The sequence below is a fragment of the Nestor notabilis genome, unplaced genomic scaffold, assembly GCF_000696875.1.
Source record: "Nestor notabilis isolate BGI_N333 unplaced genomic scaffold, ASM69687v1 scaffold49, whole genome shotgun sequence".
Lineage (NCBI taxonomy): Eukaryota > Metazoa > Chordata > Aves > Psittaciformes > Psittacidae > Nestor > Nestor notabilis.
This window is the reverse complement of record NW_009943895.1, coordinates 127,577-145,818: the sequence shown is the minus strand read 5'-3', so window position 1 is coordinate 145,818 and position 18,242 is coordinate 127,577. Positions and strand designations below refer to the sequence as shown.

The 18,242-nt window shown below is 36.0% G+C and overlaps 1 protein-coding gene across 1 annotated transcript in view; it reads right to left on the bottom strand.

The window, feature by feature from the left end:
• The window catches only part of PLEKHA5 (pleckstrin homology domain containing, family A member 5), a 155,517-nt gene that overhangs the window by 12,413 nt on the left and 124,862 nt on the right, over window positions 1-18,242 (bottom strand). Inside the window, exons 11-18 of the mRNA XM_010022146.1 lie at window positions 8,581-8,643; window positions 7,379-7,459; window positions 7,095-7,244; window positions 5,837-5,938; window positions 4,596-4,707; window positions 4,316-4,362; window positions 2,460-2,577; window positions 52-167 (exon numbers count right to left, since the gene is read on the bottom strand). Of these exons, the coding sequence (XP_010020448.1) occupies window positions 52-167; window positions 2,460-2,577; window positions 4,316-4,362; window positions 4,596-4,707; window positions 5,837-5,938; window positions 7,095-7,244; window positions 7,379-7,459; window positions 8,581-8,643 (789 nt within the window). The remainder of the gene's footprint in view (window positions 1-51; window positions 168-2,459; window positions 2,578-4,315; window positions 4,363-4,595; window positions 4,708-5,836; window positions 5,939-7,094; window positions 7,245-7,378; window positions 7,460-8,580; window positions 8,644-18,242) is intronic.

Sequence of the window (18,242 nt, the reverse complement as noted above, 5' to 3'; positions counted from 1 at the left end):
CGAAATGAACAAATCACTGTCCATCAATGGTCAAAGGTTATTTTGAAGTACCGTTCTTAGCTCTATCTTCTTATTCTTCCTCAAAGTGACATAAGAAGCTATCGTTGAAGACTCCGGTGTTGGCGATTTGGTTCTGGGTGGTACAACTCCCACAGGAAAATGTGAGCCTGTGAAACGGTAAAGCAACATACTAAGTGATATGCAAAACATTGCCAAGACAGTTTCTTGTTTTGTAGGAAATGCGTATTGTCAGCCTTGGAAACTGTTATTCACAAGACAGCAAAGATCTTAATGCGTAACTCTCACCTCTGTAAAGGTGCACAGGCAGATGACTAGCCCCTAGCCTGAGGCTTACAAAATAGTCTGGAGGTACTTGAATGCCAAATCCATCATTCAAAACAAAAACTACAAAGCCAACAGTTTGGGTCTCCTATAGACGTTAAGAAGATAAGATACAGAAGAACTCCATTTTCTTTTTGTGTCACCTTTATGTATCACTCAGGTCATACATATTATTTTGCTCGCAGACAGCTGTAAGGGTTACTTTACATAGTCCCATTAAAACATTTCTCTTTGTTGACTTTTGAAAAGAGAGGGAAAGGGCTGATATGAGAAGTCTCTAGTACAGTCATGCACACAGCGAACTAGAAAAACATTCTGAAATTTCCTCTAAAGTTTACTAATTTTTAGAGCCACCCTCAAAGGCAGGGAAGAAAAACTGTAGAGAAGAGCTGCCTCGGTTTGTTTCCTTTCTACCTAATAAACTGTTAGGATAGAATGGCATAAAAATGTTTGTTGAAACACCACATAGTTGTAATGGCATATGGACTATACAAAACCCCAACCAACCAGGAATGGTTATATTTTTCCTACCACAGGGAATTGTTAGTATAAATGAATGCTCAGAACAAGACATACCAGTTTGGAAATTCACATACTCAAAAGCTTGGGCCAGATGATATAACACAACTATGGTAAACCAGATTCATCCTGTTGTTTAAGAAGATAAAAAGTCTCCTGCTGCTTGCTACTGCTGCAGCTATTCTCTTCCCTGTCCCTAAATATTATTTATATTAGAAGAATCTGTATTATTGCCTTCCCTTACTGAGGACCGTTTTTCTACAAATGGACATAATAAAATTACTTCTGTCTTTACAGAACAAGATAGAAAGCAGACTGGGGTGCTCAAAAAGCATTGGTTTGCTTTTTATACAGTCAGTGTAGGATTTCTTATATTGTTGTGATAATTACTCTTCCTCTTGTCACAAATTACTCTAAATAATCTGAAACATCACAGGTCAATAAAACTAGGCCAGTTGTCAGAAGGGCAACTTCCTCAATTTAGATGGCTGATGATTAGCAAATCTCAGGCCAAACCTTGCATTTTTTACCACTAAGTTAAAACATGTTTACTATCTAAGTAAATATTATACTTCAGCAAATACCACAGTGAATTTGAGTTGTCTAATTGTCTGGTAAGCACAAGCTTAATTAAATCACAGGGCCATTCACATTGTTCACACCGAACTGTTTGCTGATGTTACTTTTAAAAACCTCTATTACAATTCTGATGAAAATAATATCCTTATATGATCATACTTCATCCTCAAATTCTGGTACTGTTGCACCAGCCTGCTGTGGACATACTTAGTCCAACTACCAGAACAGAAGACAGTGATCTTGCTGGCACTGGAAACATCAACCGTTACGGTATAAAAAATGGGTAAGTTTAGCTACTTTTTCTAAAAGCTCTTAATATGGTTTTGGGGAGGTGCTCAAGTGCTTTTCCTGAAGTCACCTTTAACAAACTATTCTGTGTGTTTTAACAAACAGAATTGAGAAGAACTTCCTGGTAAAAGACTCTACCAAGCAATTAGTCGCTTTTATAGAAGTTAGATGAAGAGAAGAATCTAAAGCATTTAGCAATTGCAAAGACCTTTATTGTCTGTACACTCCAAGGTCATGATCATTATTCCTATTATATCAGAGGACAGAAGGCAATTCAACAATTACAAGATTAAAAAAAGAAAAAGACATTGTTTCCCTGCCTTATGAGAGCCCGAAAATTCTGTGGTGCTGCCTTTTTGGACGTTCCAGTGACATAACATTGGGAGCTTGATTCAAAAACTGAGTAATTGTTCAAGGGCAAGAACATAAAATGGGTAATTGTTCAAGGGAATGGTGTGTGGGGAATGTGAGTGATGTGATTAGACATGGTGACAATAAGGATTTCAGGGTTGTTGGTGAGTGTAATGTTTGATTTTTCTGCGGTGTAATTGACTGAAATCTTTCTCGTCATGTAATTAAATCATTATTTTATCTGGAAGCTCTTTCATCATATTAAGAAAGGGACAGGCTACAAAAATATGAAAGATGATATAGCTTGAATAATACAGTTAAAGCTTTGTATTCCTTGTGAAAAGGCCGAAAGGTTGTAAACACTGTGCCTGGAGACAAACCTTTAGCAGTAGATTCTGATTCTGAAATCTGTTCTGTCTTTTCTTCACCATTAGACTCATCCACTTCTGCTACTGTAGTTAACTCTGGTTCACTCTTATAAAGCCTATAATCAGGACCCTGAGGAACGACAAGTTATGAGGTAAACAAACAGGCATTTTTAGACATGCATTTATGTCTTAAGACTCAAAACAGTTACTTTGTAACAATTCTGCTCTCACTTTAAGACAGTGTTTGATTGTTCAAGTGCCACTGCAGCAGAATTTCTTTGTAGTTAATAATAGTAACAACACTTTCAGGCTTTCGGAAATTACAGAAAAAACCCTGCCATAAAAATGTGGAGGGGGTTTCCACCCCCACCTTTAAAATGATCTTCAGGAAACAAACTGGTATCAGGCTTTGGCAAAAACTGATTCTGAGCCTAGAGTTTTGTAAGAACTTGTGAGCAGAAGAATCTGATTTTTCTGAAATGTACTCAGAAAATACAGGCGTTTAAGTCTTAAGACATTTTGTATACGCACAGAATATATGACAGGAAAAAGTGAAGAGCAAATGATGGAGCTATAAATAAAAGTAAGTAAACAAAGGTAAAAACATAAGACAAAAGTAGCCAGATGACAAAATAAAAGTTGTGACTGCACAAAGGAAGGGGGATGCTTCAAGAACAATGTGGCAGTTTAAGCCACTTACACAGTAAGATCCATTTCTCTGATATCCTTGAACTTGGTGAATCTTCTTTTCTTCTGGCAGATGTACTGGGCCCCTGCTATAACAGAGCAAGGAGCTGCTATCACTGGGCAGAGGGGGGATTATGGGAGGATGCTCTGTAAAGTCATAGGACCGAGGGAGTGGAGGACGAGGTGGGACTACTTCCTCTTCCTAAAGATTGTAGAATAGTCACCTTATTTAGATGTGCACACCTGTTACAATTATTTATAACTTAAAAAGAAAAATATATTACCATAGCTATACGAGCTGTAGATTTTGGAATTAAAGGGACAATGTCATGTAAAAAAAAAAAAAAAAAGAAAAAAAAAAAGAAAAAACAAGAAGAAAAACCAACAAAAAACCCCAACCAAAAAATTCCCCCCCAAAAAAAGGCCAGGACAGTTTTAGTTTATTTGGGTTTCTTTGGATGGTTTTGTTCGTTTGGTTGCTTTTTATTTTATTAGCACCACCTGGACTGAAATACTTCAATAGCTTCATTATTGAGTTTCTCAGGATTTTCAATTCTAACACCTGCCCTTTCTGTTGGCCATGTATGAACCCTCTGTATCATCTTTTTGAAAATTAAATTCAGTATCTTTTTAAAGATTTTTACATGAATTAGACTTTTAGAAAGTCCTGTAAGCCAGATGTACTTTGCAGACATTTTAGATAACCATGACAATGTCCCTTTAAAACTGTAACTTCTAGCCAGATTTTCAGAGGAATTGAACATTTGGGAGCTCCCACAGTTTTAGCTGTTCTTGTGGGTGCTCTGGCCATCTGAGAACCAGGCTCAATATGTGCATAAACATATAAAGCAATGTATTTCTTCCCATGAAAAGTGTGGTGGGTACAAAACAAATCCATAAATCAGGGTTTATATTTCTAGGGAAGAGCCTAGGGAGAGGAAAAGGTGAGAAATCGAAAAGAGAAACAGCAGTGAGAATATAAAGACACAGAACAAATGAAGTGTTAGAATTACTAGTGGAGATATCAGTCTTTAAAACTAATTCATAATGCAATATTTCCACAGAAACATACAGAATACATATTTCAGATATCCTTAAAACAGTTATAACAGTGTTCACTTTTATCATAGGTATATTACAAATTATGTGATGCTAAAATGGTAAATATGCTAAAACCATACCTCATTTTTGTATTTAATAGCTGAAAATGTCCTTGATCCCATGATGCCTGTTTGGGGGAGGGGAAGAGGTATAGAAAGAAAAAGAAAAATTGTTTTCAATAAACAGCTTTTAAAATCTGAACTGTAACCTGTTGCTGTCAAACAAATACACAAAGTACCAGCTTCCTTTCTCAGCAATTGTACCAGTTTTTCATACATACAAAAGCAACTATGGAGCTTGTCCTTTAAAAATGTGGATGATCTCATTTCACTTCCTACAAGATAAAACCAGCCAGCTTACCTGCCTCTGAAAAGCTTCTTTGCTGTTTATGTTTACTTAAACCCTCCATGACATCTTGAATTCTCCACAGTTCCTTCTGAATTTGAGCACGCTGTATCCCTGCTGACTCAGTCTGCCAGTAAATAAACAGCACATATAGGCAATAAATTGGAACACATTGCAAGCAGAAAAAAAAACAAACAGAAAATGTTTTCTTTCTTTAGACTACACTGCATATCGTTCCCCATAAAACACAGTAATGACGCCCTCCTTTCCCATGAAAGTGCAACATTCAAATATTGTCAGAAACAAAAAGTGTAAGATGAACTAATTTCATGATGTGTCAGTCAATTCAACAGCAATTTCCTAGTTCAAACTCCACTGAAGAATAGTATTCTGTCTACTGTCTCCAAAGAAAACCCAAGCAAACTTTGCACGGGAGACCTGCATACAACAAAAGAAAAGGAGTCATGAGTTCCAACCCTAAAATAGGTGGAGATAAACATGGTGTTTGCATGCTAGCATATAAACTGCAGGCCTATTTGCATTCATGGTCATGCATACTTTGGACCGCAGAACACAAATTTCTCAGCTCTTGGGCTTCCTTGTAATCTCCCTTCCATAGCTACATAGAAAATCAATCCCTGGAGCAAAGAGCCTTTAATGCCCCCCAGCACGGACCACACCCATCTGCCTATTCCAGATAATGTATGCACATCTCTGAGCCTGTGTGTGTGTGTGTGTGTGTGCGCGTGTGTGTGGTGTCTCAAAGATCTCCTCACAAATACAGAACTTTTATTAACTGTCCAATCCTCCACAGAACAGCAAGGAAAGAAGATACACATCAGAACTCTTCATATGTGAGACCTGAAGCAATGCCTAGAATATTTTTACTTTAATTTACTGCTATAGAGTGATTTAATTACATTTTAGAATATTCAGTTAAATGGAAGGATTTGTGTGAAGATTTAATATGACTGTCATAGCAATTAAGGTTTGTGAAAACTACCCTATTCTGGACCCTGAAACACTGAAACAGAAAGAGGAGGCTTCCAAACACAGGAAAACCAGTGCTAGAGCTTCAAAATAAATAAATAAAAAATAGGAGAATCTGAAGATCTCTCAGAACTTACAAACATTTAATTTCTTTTTATACCTTGTAAGTTAATGCACCATGTCACCCTTTTTTCATCTGTGCAGTTTTTAAACATAATCACAGAAAATTAAAGTGACTTAAGTGTACTTTAAGACCTGTGCCACACCTGAATTTCTCCAAGCCGATCGAGTTGCTCCTGCATATGGCTCCTTGTTACAGTTACATCATATTCCAATTTATCATATTCTCTCCAAGCTCTTTCCAGTTCCTAAAAGTATATAACAAAAGTAAAGAACTACACATGCACATTCATGAGTAATATTCTTCTTTATTCAGTGGCATGAAACTTCAAGAAATAATGCATTAACAGATATCAGCAATAAATAAATACGTATTTTAGAACATGCAATTTTTAAACAGCTTTTTGATTTTCTAATCATACTGAATGGAATTCAAACAAACAGCATTTTGTCTTTTCACAAACAAAAAAGATAGGCAAGGACAAAATCTTCAGAATACGCCAGTATAGTCAGCAGGCATGTGGGTCTTAAGTTGTCCTTCCACTGAGGCAGAAAACCCACAAAAATGGGTGCAGATTTGTCTCTCTTATCACATAGAATACGTATGTGTGAGTGCACAGCATGTGCGCGTATATGCAATGCATTATGCAAGGCAAATGTAAGTCACCCAACCCTGCCTGCTGGCAGGGTTGGATGACTTACCAGTGAATACCCCAGGCCTACTAATACACCATTATTTTACATATGTGAAACTACAAGTGCCAGAAGGGAGAAGGTGCAAAAAGAAAATCTTCTTTGAGGTCAACTCTGCTATCTCACTTTTGAAACCTACATTGAGCAATTTACTCAACTTAGCATAAATTAAAGACTTAATGAGGGAAAGTATATCTTGAGGATTTCCTTTCCCTTGATTCCGTTTTCCTTGTCCAACAAATTCCTTTTACCACATAGTCTAACATTCAGACTAAAACCACGATTTCAGTGCCTATTTTGTATCAATTTCACCAGAGCAAATCATCCTGCAGTTTTTTTGCTAAAAATAAGTCACCTATCTGATGGAATATCTGCTAAAAGTTTGTGCTTGTTACCATTCTGTCATTACATTAAAAAAGCTTATTTGCATTATTTATTTCTTCTATAATAATTTTTTCATATTATAAATATGAAAACCAATTAAACTCATGGAGGGGGAGGGTGGGGGAGGAAGAAGAAACACTACTCTATGAATATAACGAAAAGATCGCGTTCCACCTGTCTTCGACAAAAATACAAGCAAGTAAAAGGCAAGTGAGTTTTGTTGGAAGGTAATGCAAAACAACCAAAGACAATCCAATTAAGAATGTGAACATGAAGACAATCATTTCACACTTCAATGAGTTTTAACAACAAGAATGTATTACTTACTGCAGTAGCTCGCGATACTTCTCGACAAGTGCTAAGTAGTCCGTTCTGCAAGTCATCTCTCTGTAAGACTACATTTTGAATAGCTGCGGGATTATCTGCATTCATTTCTATCTCCTGACTTGCTGACAGCAAAGCTTGCTCAAGCGTGTACTATTGTAATAAAAAGAATTATTTTTAATGTTCTGCATCATTGGGTTGATTTTCGTTTTATTTCAGTTATCAATGTTCTGATAATAAGCATGTAAAATAACATCCACTTTAGGTAATAAACACAATTGTCCTACTTTCTCCTTGTGTAGCTGTTGAAGCTTCTCCTCCAGTGCTTGCACAACTTTATCTTGTTCACATAAACGGCTAAGCTTAGCCTAGTAAATAATGGAAAATTACCACAATTAGGATTTAATTTTTAACATCTTCAGTAATCAAAATATAACTTGATAAATCCTCACATGTATCTATATAAAATGCTATCACCACAAAACATGAATTCTAAACCTATGAAGGCATCAGTCGTGCATTTTCAAATTAACCTTAAGAAACCCTCTTAAGCTCCTATGAAGTAAGTATTGTTAGAACTTGAATCAGCATTGCTTAAAACATATTTCATGATTCTACAGCTAATCTTTACAATTAAATAATAGGTATTAAATACTGTTTTACTTTACATATTCCTCAGTTTACAAAGAATATTGTATACATTAACAGTCTTTCCCATGATTGATTTCAGATGGTAGCTTTTAATAGTTAGTTACTATTATCCATGCTCTGCTCTGTTTTAGCTCCGACTGAGGCTTGTCTATGACTAAAACTGTTAGACTCCAGCTCCAGTTTGAGCAAGTAACTGTCCAGTGCACTCTAACCAATTTGAAACAGTTTTGGTTTTGAATAACCTTCTTCATCTAATTTGTACTGCTCTGACTTTTTAGCTTTAAGTTAACACTGGAATCCTGCTTTCTTTTTTACTTGGGATAGATAGCATGCCTTAAACCATGTCTACTCTTAGTTGCATTGTGCAAGCATGACTAGATGTGTACGTATGTATATATATAGTATGACTATATGTATGCACGTTTCACCACCCATTTTACACCAAACCCCTTTTCTTTTGTAACTAGCAACCCAATGCTCTGAATGGTAACTATCCATGCTAAATTTCAGTTTTGGAGTACCAGTCATATTTCCTGAGAAATTACATCTCATGCATACAACTGAACTACAACTATGTTTTTCCCTTCTAACGTAATTAACTTCTTTAGCAGCAATTCCTTTTAACCCATACAATATTTGAAAGTTCAGCCTAAAATGTAACACTTCCTGCAAGGTAGAAGCTTATTATAAAAACAGTCCTATGCACCTCAATTTCACAAATCAGTTTCTGTTGGTAACCTTAGGAAGTCAGTTTCAAACCCAAAAGTCAAGGGGGAAACTGTTATCAAAAGGGACAAATACCAACATTTCCAAGGAAGAAGTAATATAAATGACTTACATCAATATCCAGCTCTTCAGTTCTATATTTGTATAGTGTACCCCTACATTCTTCTTGTGTTAACTATAAGGAAGAATAATATTGCCATAAAACAACTTAATTGGACTATGAAAATGAAACTATCGTTCAGCTTAAGAGTTCTAATACAGAAATAAGCTTTTGCTTGAAAGTCAAACATACCACAAGGAACAAGCTATTTTTAGCCAATATACATTAATGAAGGTAAGTAAATGGAATGTCAAGCATACTGTCAGCAGAAAGTTGCATTAACTTAACAGGCTATGTTTCTAATGCAAACTGGATTTTCAAAGATGTGCAACTAACTCAATCAAACATGGATTATGTAAGAAAATGAAACTACCAGAGTCACCTATACACATTGTGTAAGTTTTCTTCTGTGCATTCTAAATACAGGGGCCCATTCTACTTGGAATTAACTGTTCGAGGCCCACTAAGATCAAGTGCGTCCACAAGGAGGATATTCTGCTATGAATCTGAAATCAGAACAGGATTACCTAAGTACACAAAATATGTGTAAAATATCTTGTTACAGACATATGTCAAATAAGTGCCACCAAACACCCTTCTGCCCACTTTTTCATATGGATTTCCTCACCTCCAACACAGTATTACCAGAAGTGTCATAAACAGAAGCCCTTCTATTTTATCTTTTGATCTAGGAAAGCTTGTGTCCTCATGCCAGTCAGCATATGAGGTATCCTCAAAATACTTTCATACAGCTCCTCATATTGAGTTCTTAACTCTTTCAGTCTCTGAACTGGCCAGTAACAAGATTTAGAAATATTTTACATGAAAAAAGGTAGCTCCACATTTTAGAATAGACTGTCATATATAGTCCTATACAGGTATTGGCATACCACTATGGGCCTTCATATTCAAGTTAAAAACACGTGTGCACTGAGTCCCAACATAGATGCTTTCCTTTTGAGTATCTGTCATAATAAGGTCATCATGACTTAATAGTGCAAGAACGACTATAGAAACACAAGCCCATGTTAAAGGACACTTATAAATAGAAGGGCTAGGGAAGGGTTAATCAGACAAGCATTCCAAACATACAGTAAATCTTCAACTTAAGTGTTTCATTTCAAGACATTATGTCCACATACTTCATGCAAATGCACCTGGTGACAATTTAAAAGTTTGTATAGTGTATTAAAACCACATAGTAACTTTCTTTGAAATGGACATTTTATGAAAATGAATGCTGGAATATGAAAAAAGCCACAGCACTTTTGCACCTTATGAATGTCACAAAAATTAAGCCATCTATTTAAACTCCTACTCTTGTGGAGTTGTGCTTTTTAACTGTTGATTTTACCACAATGAGAGAAAAATGAGGAATGGAAATATTTAAAAAAAACTCATAAACATGGCCAAATGTCTTTAACTTACAGAAAAAAACTAATTATATTTGCAACAAGAAGATTTTACTAAAGGAAGATTACCCCCTATTAGATAAATACTTAACACATCTTCTGAAGATGCTTCTCAGGATTTCATATGGCTTGACCAGAAAACTGTAATGTTAATTTTTCAAGCCAGTATTTTTTAGACTTTTTATTTTAATTATTTTTTTTTTTTTAAAGAGAGGGGGTTTTTTGCCATTTCAACCTTAATTACAGCCGAGTTTACGATAGCTTGCTAATTCAGCATGCCTATCCCTACCTACCTCTTAAACAGAATATATTTTAAGTATTCAGAAAATGAAAACACATTTTCAAAGAACACTACAGGTATGCTAATTCTTATTAAATTCCTATCACACTTTTAAAATTGATGCCAACTTCTTGCTTTTGTCAGCGGTTCTGGTTTCCCACAATAGGCACTGCTGGAGAGCCAGTTTACTTCAATATTTCTACTGCAACATTTTATGTAGACTTAGTTTAAAAACTCTACAAAATAGTGTGAAACACTTAATTCATCTCGAACAAACCAGCACCTTCTCGTTCCACAGCACATCTATAGATCAGCTTAAGGCAAAGAGTGAATAATGCTATTGCATCCTACTGGAATTATGAAAGGAACTGCAGTAGACAGAATACAATTACACATTACAAGCAAAGGTTAACAACCTCATTATTCTGGAAAATGCATTACAAGAGCTCCAACGATTAAGTTATAGAAAAGTATTTTATGTCACGTTCAACAAATGCCTCTCACCAAATCGTCCCTACAAGAACTTAACCAGGACAGTAATTCCAGAGAAAGAGTGCCACCTACTGAACCAATGACATGACGTGCTGCTGACTTCCACACTTTTCCTCGACATTTGCCTACCCAAATACAAAAAAGTCCATTCCTCTTAACATGGTGAAATATGCTGCACAGCTCCAAAACTTTAAGGGGTAGCACCCTGAATACCAACAAACAGAACTTACCATTTCTGAAAGGCAAACTGCACATGCACAGTTTGGCCAAACGTATCTTACATGTAAAAAGGTAAAGTGACCTTAATCGAACCTCCATCTTATGTTAGGAATAATTTGTCTTCTAGTTTACCATTCCACTGTACAGTCCCCTTCTCTGTCAAATGCTAGTACCAGATGAATCACAGAAGTGGATAAATCACCAGAATGGACACTGTATAAAATGTCCTTAAAGGCAAATTTCTTCCCAAATACGTGCAAATCTCTCTCTTGAGACATGAGGGGTTAAACCTATTTAAGCGGTCAATTATTAAAAACATTCAAGTGACAGTATTATTTCATTACATTATAAGCTACTTTCAGATTCTGCTAACCATTTTGATCCATCAATATATGGCAGGCTATTTCACACCCTGAGAGCACACTAAGCATCTCTGTGAGATACTGCACTTATGAAATCAAAACAGGACAATCTAGGCTGTTTTTGGGGGAGTACAAGTCAGACATCCAAGAGGCTTTTGGAGAAATTTTTACTATCAGAAAGCAGGGCAAATGGGCATTTAACCCACAGTAAGCAAGATTCTCCTCTAATTTTGCACAGTGCAACACGTAGCATTTCAAATACAAATTGGAAACACAAGATTTTTAGCTCAAATACAATCATTCTGTGTGTTCATTCAAAACCTGAAAAATACTGATGCCCACAAATCTCAGAATCTAACATGCATAGCATTTTAAATGTATGCAGCTGCTGCAACAGCAATGAAGTATGCCATAAACAAAATCCTTATAAAAACTTATAGACCTATCCTTATAGAAACAAAATTTAAGGACTATTTTAATATGGTTTTTAATGTATTAAGAACAATTAGCCAAGCAAAGACCTGGATGTTTGCTTGTTACACTCAGGTTCTTGTTTTTTCCCCCTTTATGGAACTCACACACGTAAGAAGTGATGAGGACAACCCTACTTCTTAAAATCAACATGCTTTAGGAAACAAGATTAACACTCCTAACCTAGTATTATAAAGAAACAAAAAAACACCAAAGTAGAAATGGGTCCAGGCTTAAAGACTTCCATTTTTCTTATCTGTACATATGGAATCATTGCCCTGGCTTATACTTGTAAATTTACAGTACGGTCTGTAAAGCAGACTGATGTTAAGTCAAAGTGATTTAAATAACTGTGAGGATGTGACAAATCACAAGCAGAAATGTCTTATAAATAACACATTTGAAATATCTTAGCTGTTCTACTAAAGAACCATTAATCATTACAAACAAACAGGAAGCAAGACACCTTAATTTTTAATTAAATACAAGCTTTTCTTGCTTTCCTTCGCTTAACTATAAATGAGCTCAGTCACAAAACTGATGTGAATAAACTGAAGCAAATAAAAATTGTTTTCTCTCCCCGCAGGAATGGCTACGGTCATCAGAAACGAGTTTATCATCTTGACAACAAAACAGGTTTCAGTTGCTTACAGAGAAGCTTCTCCTAATTGTTTACATTTCTTTAAAATGGCAGTGGGGAAGATGACTGGTAAAATCAACTTGTTTTATTTGAATAAAAGATTATATGTTGTATAAACTTTAAATAAGTTGCCAGAATTTTTAACAGGTTAGTTTTGCATTACAAAAGTTTAGAAGACTACTTAGGTAGTGAAATTTTGAGTGGATTTTTGTCCTTTCCCAGGACTAAGTTAATGCAGTATTTTGTATAGGAAACTTCATGAAAGCAGGTCTTGCTATTCTCCAGTTTATGCAATACACGGATTCTTCTGCACAAGCCTGCCGACGTGTCGCAAATACTCTGACCTGAGGAGACCACATCGCTAGTGACAGAAGGTTATTCAACCTTCATGACCTGTTAGATTCACTATTTGACAAGAATGTGAAAAAAAGGTGCTTATTCAGTCTCAAATACAAAGCAGCAGTTATGTCTACAAGGTGAAGGCAGTGCTGTGCAGCAATACCTTAGCTGACAGCATAGCTCCATCAAGACAGCACTCTGAAATTTATTGGTATCCCTAAATAAGTTGCAGACTAGCCCAGGGCACAGCTGTACTTCAAATGTGTCTATATTAATATTAAAAGCTAGTTTACCCTGAACACATCCAAAGCATCTCTGTTCATTAATGCTGACTTAGTTGTCCTACATAATCTATTACAAAAAAATCAATTTGTTTTTTTTTAAAAAAAACAAACAACAAAACAGCTAGGCTGCTTTTGGAGTAATCCAATTTCATATAGGGCTTGAGGGCACCTTACTTCTCCCTCACATGCTTCTCCCAAATAGTTCCTTCAGGTTCCATGTTAAAGCTCCTATTTCAATCTTACAAGCACATATTGTATGACCCTGAAATCGGTCACCCACAAACCAACTTCCCTTGGAAAACTGAGATTTTTCTTGCAACTTTTCTGTATTACAGGCAAATCTACCTTGTGGAGTTGACTTCCAAGTAAATGAAACATGAAATTAAGCTGCAGCATATTTTAGAAACATGGCAAAGTATTAATCACTAATAAATGACTGTTTTACACGGCAGAACCTCTCCTTTTCTTCAAACTGTGCAACCTTTAAATGCCATTTTGGTTCACATAGGCATAAATGCAAGTGTAAGGGAACTGGACAGATATTGCCTTCTGACTGGCAGCCAGAACTGCATACCCCATCTGCTGCAAAATATCACAGTCATTTAAGTAAAAACATCTTTGTTGCAGTTGAGGTTAGAAACTTCCTAAACATTCCCTAATGCAACAGGAGCTATTCCATTAAGCCCCAGTATCCCTAAAACACTGCAGTGCCAACAGATAGGTATTGGCCATGCTCATAAGTTAATGCAGGTCTCAACTCACAGACAATATTTCCATTCACATTTCTGATTCTTCTTCCATCTTACCATTTACAACCATCACTAGATACTCTGTAAGTGTGCACGGTTAAATCTGCTGTGACTTTATGAACAGACACTGCCTTTTGGATTTAGAGTCCCCAGATCAAAGTAATTTTGATCCTTCCTTTCTTCAGTGGCTAAAGGCTTGGTAGGTGCAAACAAAAACTTGTAAATCCACTTCCTAGAACAAAACAAAATTGCCAGAAATGACCAGGTAAACACCACTCACATGCTTTTGTAGTGGTCAAAAGAAAGAAGCACCTTTGAACACTAATTGCAAAGAATCATGCTAAGACAAATGTTGGAAGCTTATTGGAAGTTTTATGAATTTACTGGACACCTGCATAAAGCATCAACTAATTAAATTGTCTAGACAAAGTTATTCAAAAGTGTACATTGAATACTTAACAACAAAAACGCAGCAAAAGCCATGCTAACAATATTGCAGCATTTTATAAAGCATGGATGACTTGTGGTTTTCCAAAGCAAATAAGAGAAACACCAATGTTATGAATAAATCTGAGGAACAATCAAAACTGTCACTAAGGAAAATTTTCGCAGATGATAAAGCAATTTCATTCACTCTCCAAGACCTTACTTGCTGGTACAGTTGCGGTCTTAGCGCCGAGTTCTCAATCATAGTGTGAACCATGGTGATTAAAGGTTCATTCTCTTTCATCTATTTCAAATCAGGAGGAGCATACAGCAAACATCAGTTTACAGCATGGCTAGATTTGAAAGACGACACTGTAAAATATAGCCTCTACTTTAATTTTTTCTAATAATGCAGTAGATTACATTTTATCCCATGCTTTTTATATATTCCATCATTCAGTAATATCAACATCTGAAAAGTTTTATAATATTAAACAAATGTATCAAACCCCCATAAATTCTCAGAACCAATGTAACAGTTATTCACCAACAGTCTCCCTTTTTAAAAATAAAAATGCTTAAAAGAAGTCTGGCTTTGCACGATATTGAAATGAGAAGTATTATCAGATTGTGCAATAGAAAGACTAAAAACTTTATCAGAAAACCTTTTAAATTATAGATTTAATAACTCAATGTACATTAAAAAGGTATAAGCATTTCCAGCCTCTGAATATTGAAGCGAGGTTTAGACTTATGTTCATATATCACAAAATGCCATTACATTCTCCCTTGAACTTTGAATCATTACTCATTGTATTTATCCACCCCCATACACAGGTGTGAAACTACTTAGCAACTGGTCAGACATCTTCTATAATGATCAGTATTCATTGGTATGTGTGCAAATGTCAAAACCAGACACTTTGATTTTTATAGTAAAAAATGCAAATGTTTAGGAGTTCAGAACAGTATGCAACACAGAAAATAGTATAGGAATTTTAGTTCTAGAAAGCAGACTTTCCTAACAGTAAGGGAAAAATTATGAAAACAGATAGTTTTCCTCTCCAAAACAAGCTGAAAAGACACTTAAAGCGCAATCCCCTTCCTAATTGTGTTGGAAACTTTAGGACCTGTTGGAAACTTTAACAATATCTATTTCAAGTATGGTTACAGAGGAAGGAAGTGTGTGTATGAACCTTTATGATCTTTCTATGTGTGTGTGTGTATATATATGTATGTGTATATATATATGCACTAACCATCCATTTGCATAGCAAGCGTTTTTTTCACAGAATTGAAATGCAACAGACAGCCTGAGTTCTTGATGCCTTTTGGAATTTCTTGCCCCTAATTATTTAGGGCAAAGGCTAACTTTTATATTTGGAGAAGGATTTTCTTTTCTTCTCATGGGAAATACACTTTTCTTGTTATAGCTAGAGAATCTTTTTGTTGTTGTTTTTTATACACAGTAAAGTCTGATCAGCTGATAAGGTAATTGCCAAATAAAGGACACCTTATCTTAGGAAAGCAAGTTCATGATGCTCTGTTTGTTCAAGGCAGGAAAATAACCAAACAAGCAACCCCTCCCATTTGCTCCATCATCTACAGTATGCACGAACAGAAACCTAGACTCGACACAAGAAGTTGTTCTCCCTTTACATTAAAATTTTGTTCATAGAGTGGGTGCACCAAGTCATACTGAAAGATATCTCAATGGTAAGATCAACAATAAGGTCCAAAGCCAAGCAATCTATAGCCAACTGAAATATCTGCGAAGGAAAAAGTGCCCTGAAGCTGAAATATTTCAATACGAGTATACTAGTTTGGATGCATTTTTGTTAGGAGGATTTCAACAGCCTCAGGCTCTTTGTCTAATGATTTTTAAAAATTACTTAAAATTTTTCCTTTCTGACCAGCAACAGACAACACAATTTCTGTGGAACTGTTCAAAGATTGTTTTCATCTAGATTAGAGCAGAAACAAAGTGGATTTAATCAAAACATGTTCTAAAGTAGTGTTTTATCCTCCACTCAGCTCCAACTTTGACTTATGGGACTTCTTCCAATATTTTTACTACCACTTCACTGTGCTTATCCAACACTGTTTGAAAAGGCTAGTTATTTCCAGAAAAGCTCCAGTTCCTTAAGCCCTTATAGAACCAAGATCAGAAAACAGATAATTCGTGAAGAATTCAACCAAAGACCCTTTGTAGCAGTCAAATATAGCAAGCTTTTCCCCTCTTTATTAACATTATTTCTAAAAAATATTGATATTTCACTACTGAGAAGTTAAGTTCTTCAGGGAGTATGTAACTGTCATAAACCTTCCATTAACTAAAACTAGCGCACACGCAAGGCAATGTGTACTGAAGAACTGGCAAAGTAAACCAGTTAGATGGGACACAACGGCAAGTCCCATGCTCTGAAATGTAAAAAGGATACCTATTTTGTGTTTTTAAAGCATTATCATGAGGCTACTCCCAAAGTGAAGTTGGATACTATTCATGTTGAATAAATAATGCAAGGAAAAAATACTTGCTTGTTCATAACAAATAAACCTTGATTTTCTTTCAGTTCAGAAAACACCCAACATTATTTTTGTACAGTAAATGAGACCTTTTAGGTCCTAGTATTATTCTCACAGAGTATCTCCAATTAAAGAAGTTACAGAAACCAAAGATTCTCATAAGCAAACTGAAGTGTGAACTGCCTGATGCCACACAGCAACGAACAACATCCAGCAGTCTTGGCTTTATCGCTTTCTGCTTCTAGTAAGTAACTCTTCCTCTCCAGAAGTGATGCTTTATCTTTGCTTTTTTTTTTTTACTGATGTAGTATTTAAAAACATTTTCCAGCTGAAAACAATGAAAAATCACTTCCTTGACCTTTGATCTATAAGAACGGCTAAATTATTTATAAGTGAGTATCTGAATGGGTATTTTGTGTTTTAAGCTGTAAAGCCAAGCTATTGACAATTTTTCTCTTTCTTCTTTTTCCTGAACTCTCTTCCATGTTTGGTAACACCCTATGCAGATGACATTTCAGTATGTGCTGTTGTGGTGACAGCGATCAGCTGGAACTGTGGCTCCTTGCCAGAACAGTTGACCTCACAGATGAAATAAGACCGTATGTTATGGGTGACAAAAGACTGAACTCAGACTGGCAGTTTTATCTCTTTCCTCTGAAGCTTCCTGATGGTAAAAGAAGTGGCAATAGGACCTGACCAAGCTTCTCTCCCAACTTTCTCTGCTCTTTAATCTTCAATCCCCCAAAAGAAGGAAAAAGCACTTTTCCTTCCTGCCTTTTTACAGCAATGCTGCCTCCAGCACACTCTTTTTTTCACCCTACAGAACCTCTGTCCTTGAGCCTCCCTTCTTCCTCTGGGGAGGGAAAAGGGAAAAAAGGAAGCAGAAAGAACAACAGCGGTGGCTGGGTCAGCTCATTCTACCTTTTACAGGTAACTTGAAAAATACAAGAGTATTGTTGCTAATATAGGACATAGAATTTTAGGCTGAATATATCAGATATAATACAAGGTATCTGTCAGCTCAATCTGACCTCCCTTTTACTATTCCAGCCTCCCTTAATTTACTACCTTTCCCCAGAACCACCTTCAGCATCTCAGAAAAAGGGTGGTGAAGAGGAGAAAACAGAAGCAAAGCAACAAGAAAGTATGGATGTTGGCTGTGGGACCTTCACCCCTTGTCAACTTCTTGTTCAAATTCTGTTTATTTTTATGAAATATGGTGGAGCTTCTACTGTAACTAACCAACCTGGGATATGCTGAGATCAGTATGACAACAAGCATGAAGAGCTTTACAAATATGGCTTGAACTCAGTAGAAAATGTTTTTTCAGCCAAAGAAAAGTTTTACTATCAACATAAAATTCAGAAGCGTACTACGAAACTGGTTTGCTGGAATTCACCATAGTGACAGAAAGAATAAAGTGGGAGCTCCTGCCATGGCTTTTATTTACAAATGAGAAAAAAGCATGTCTAGC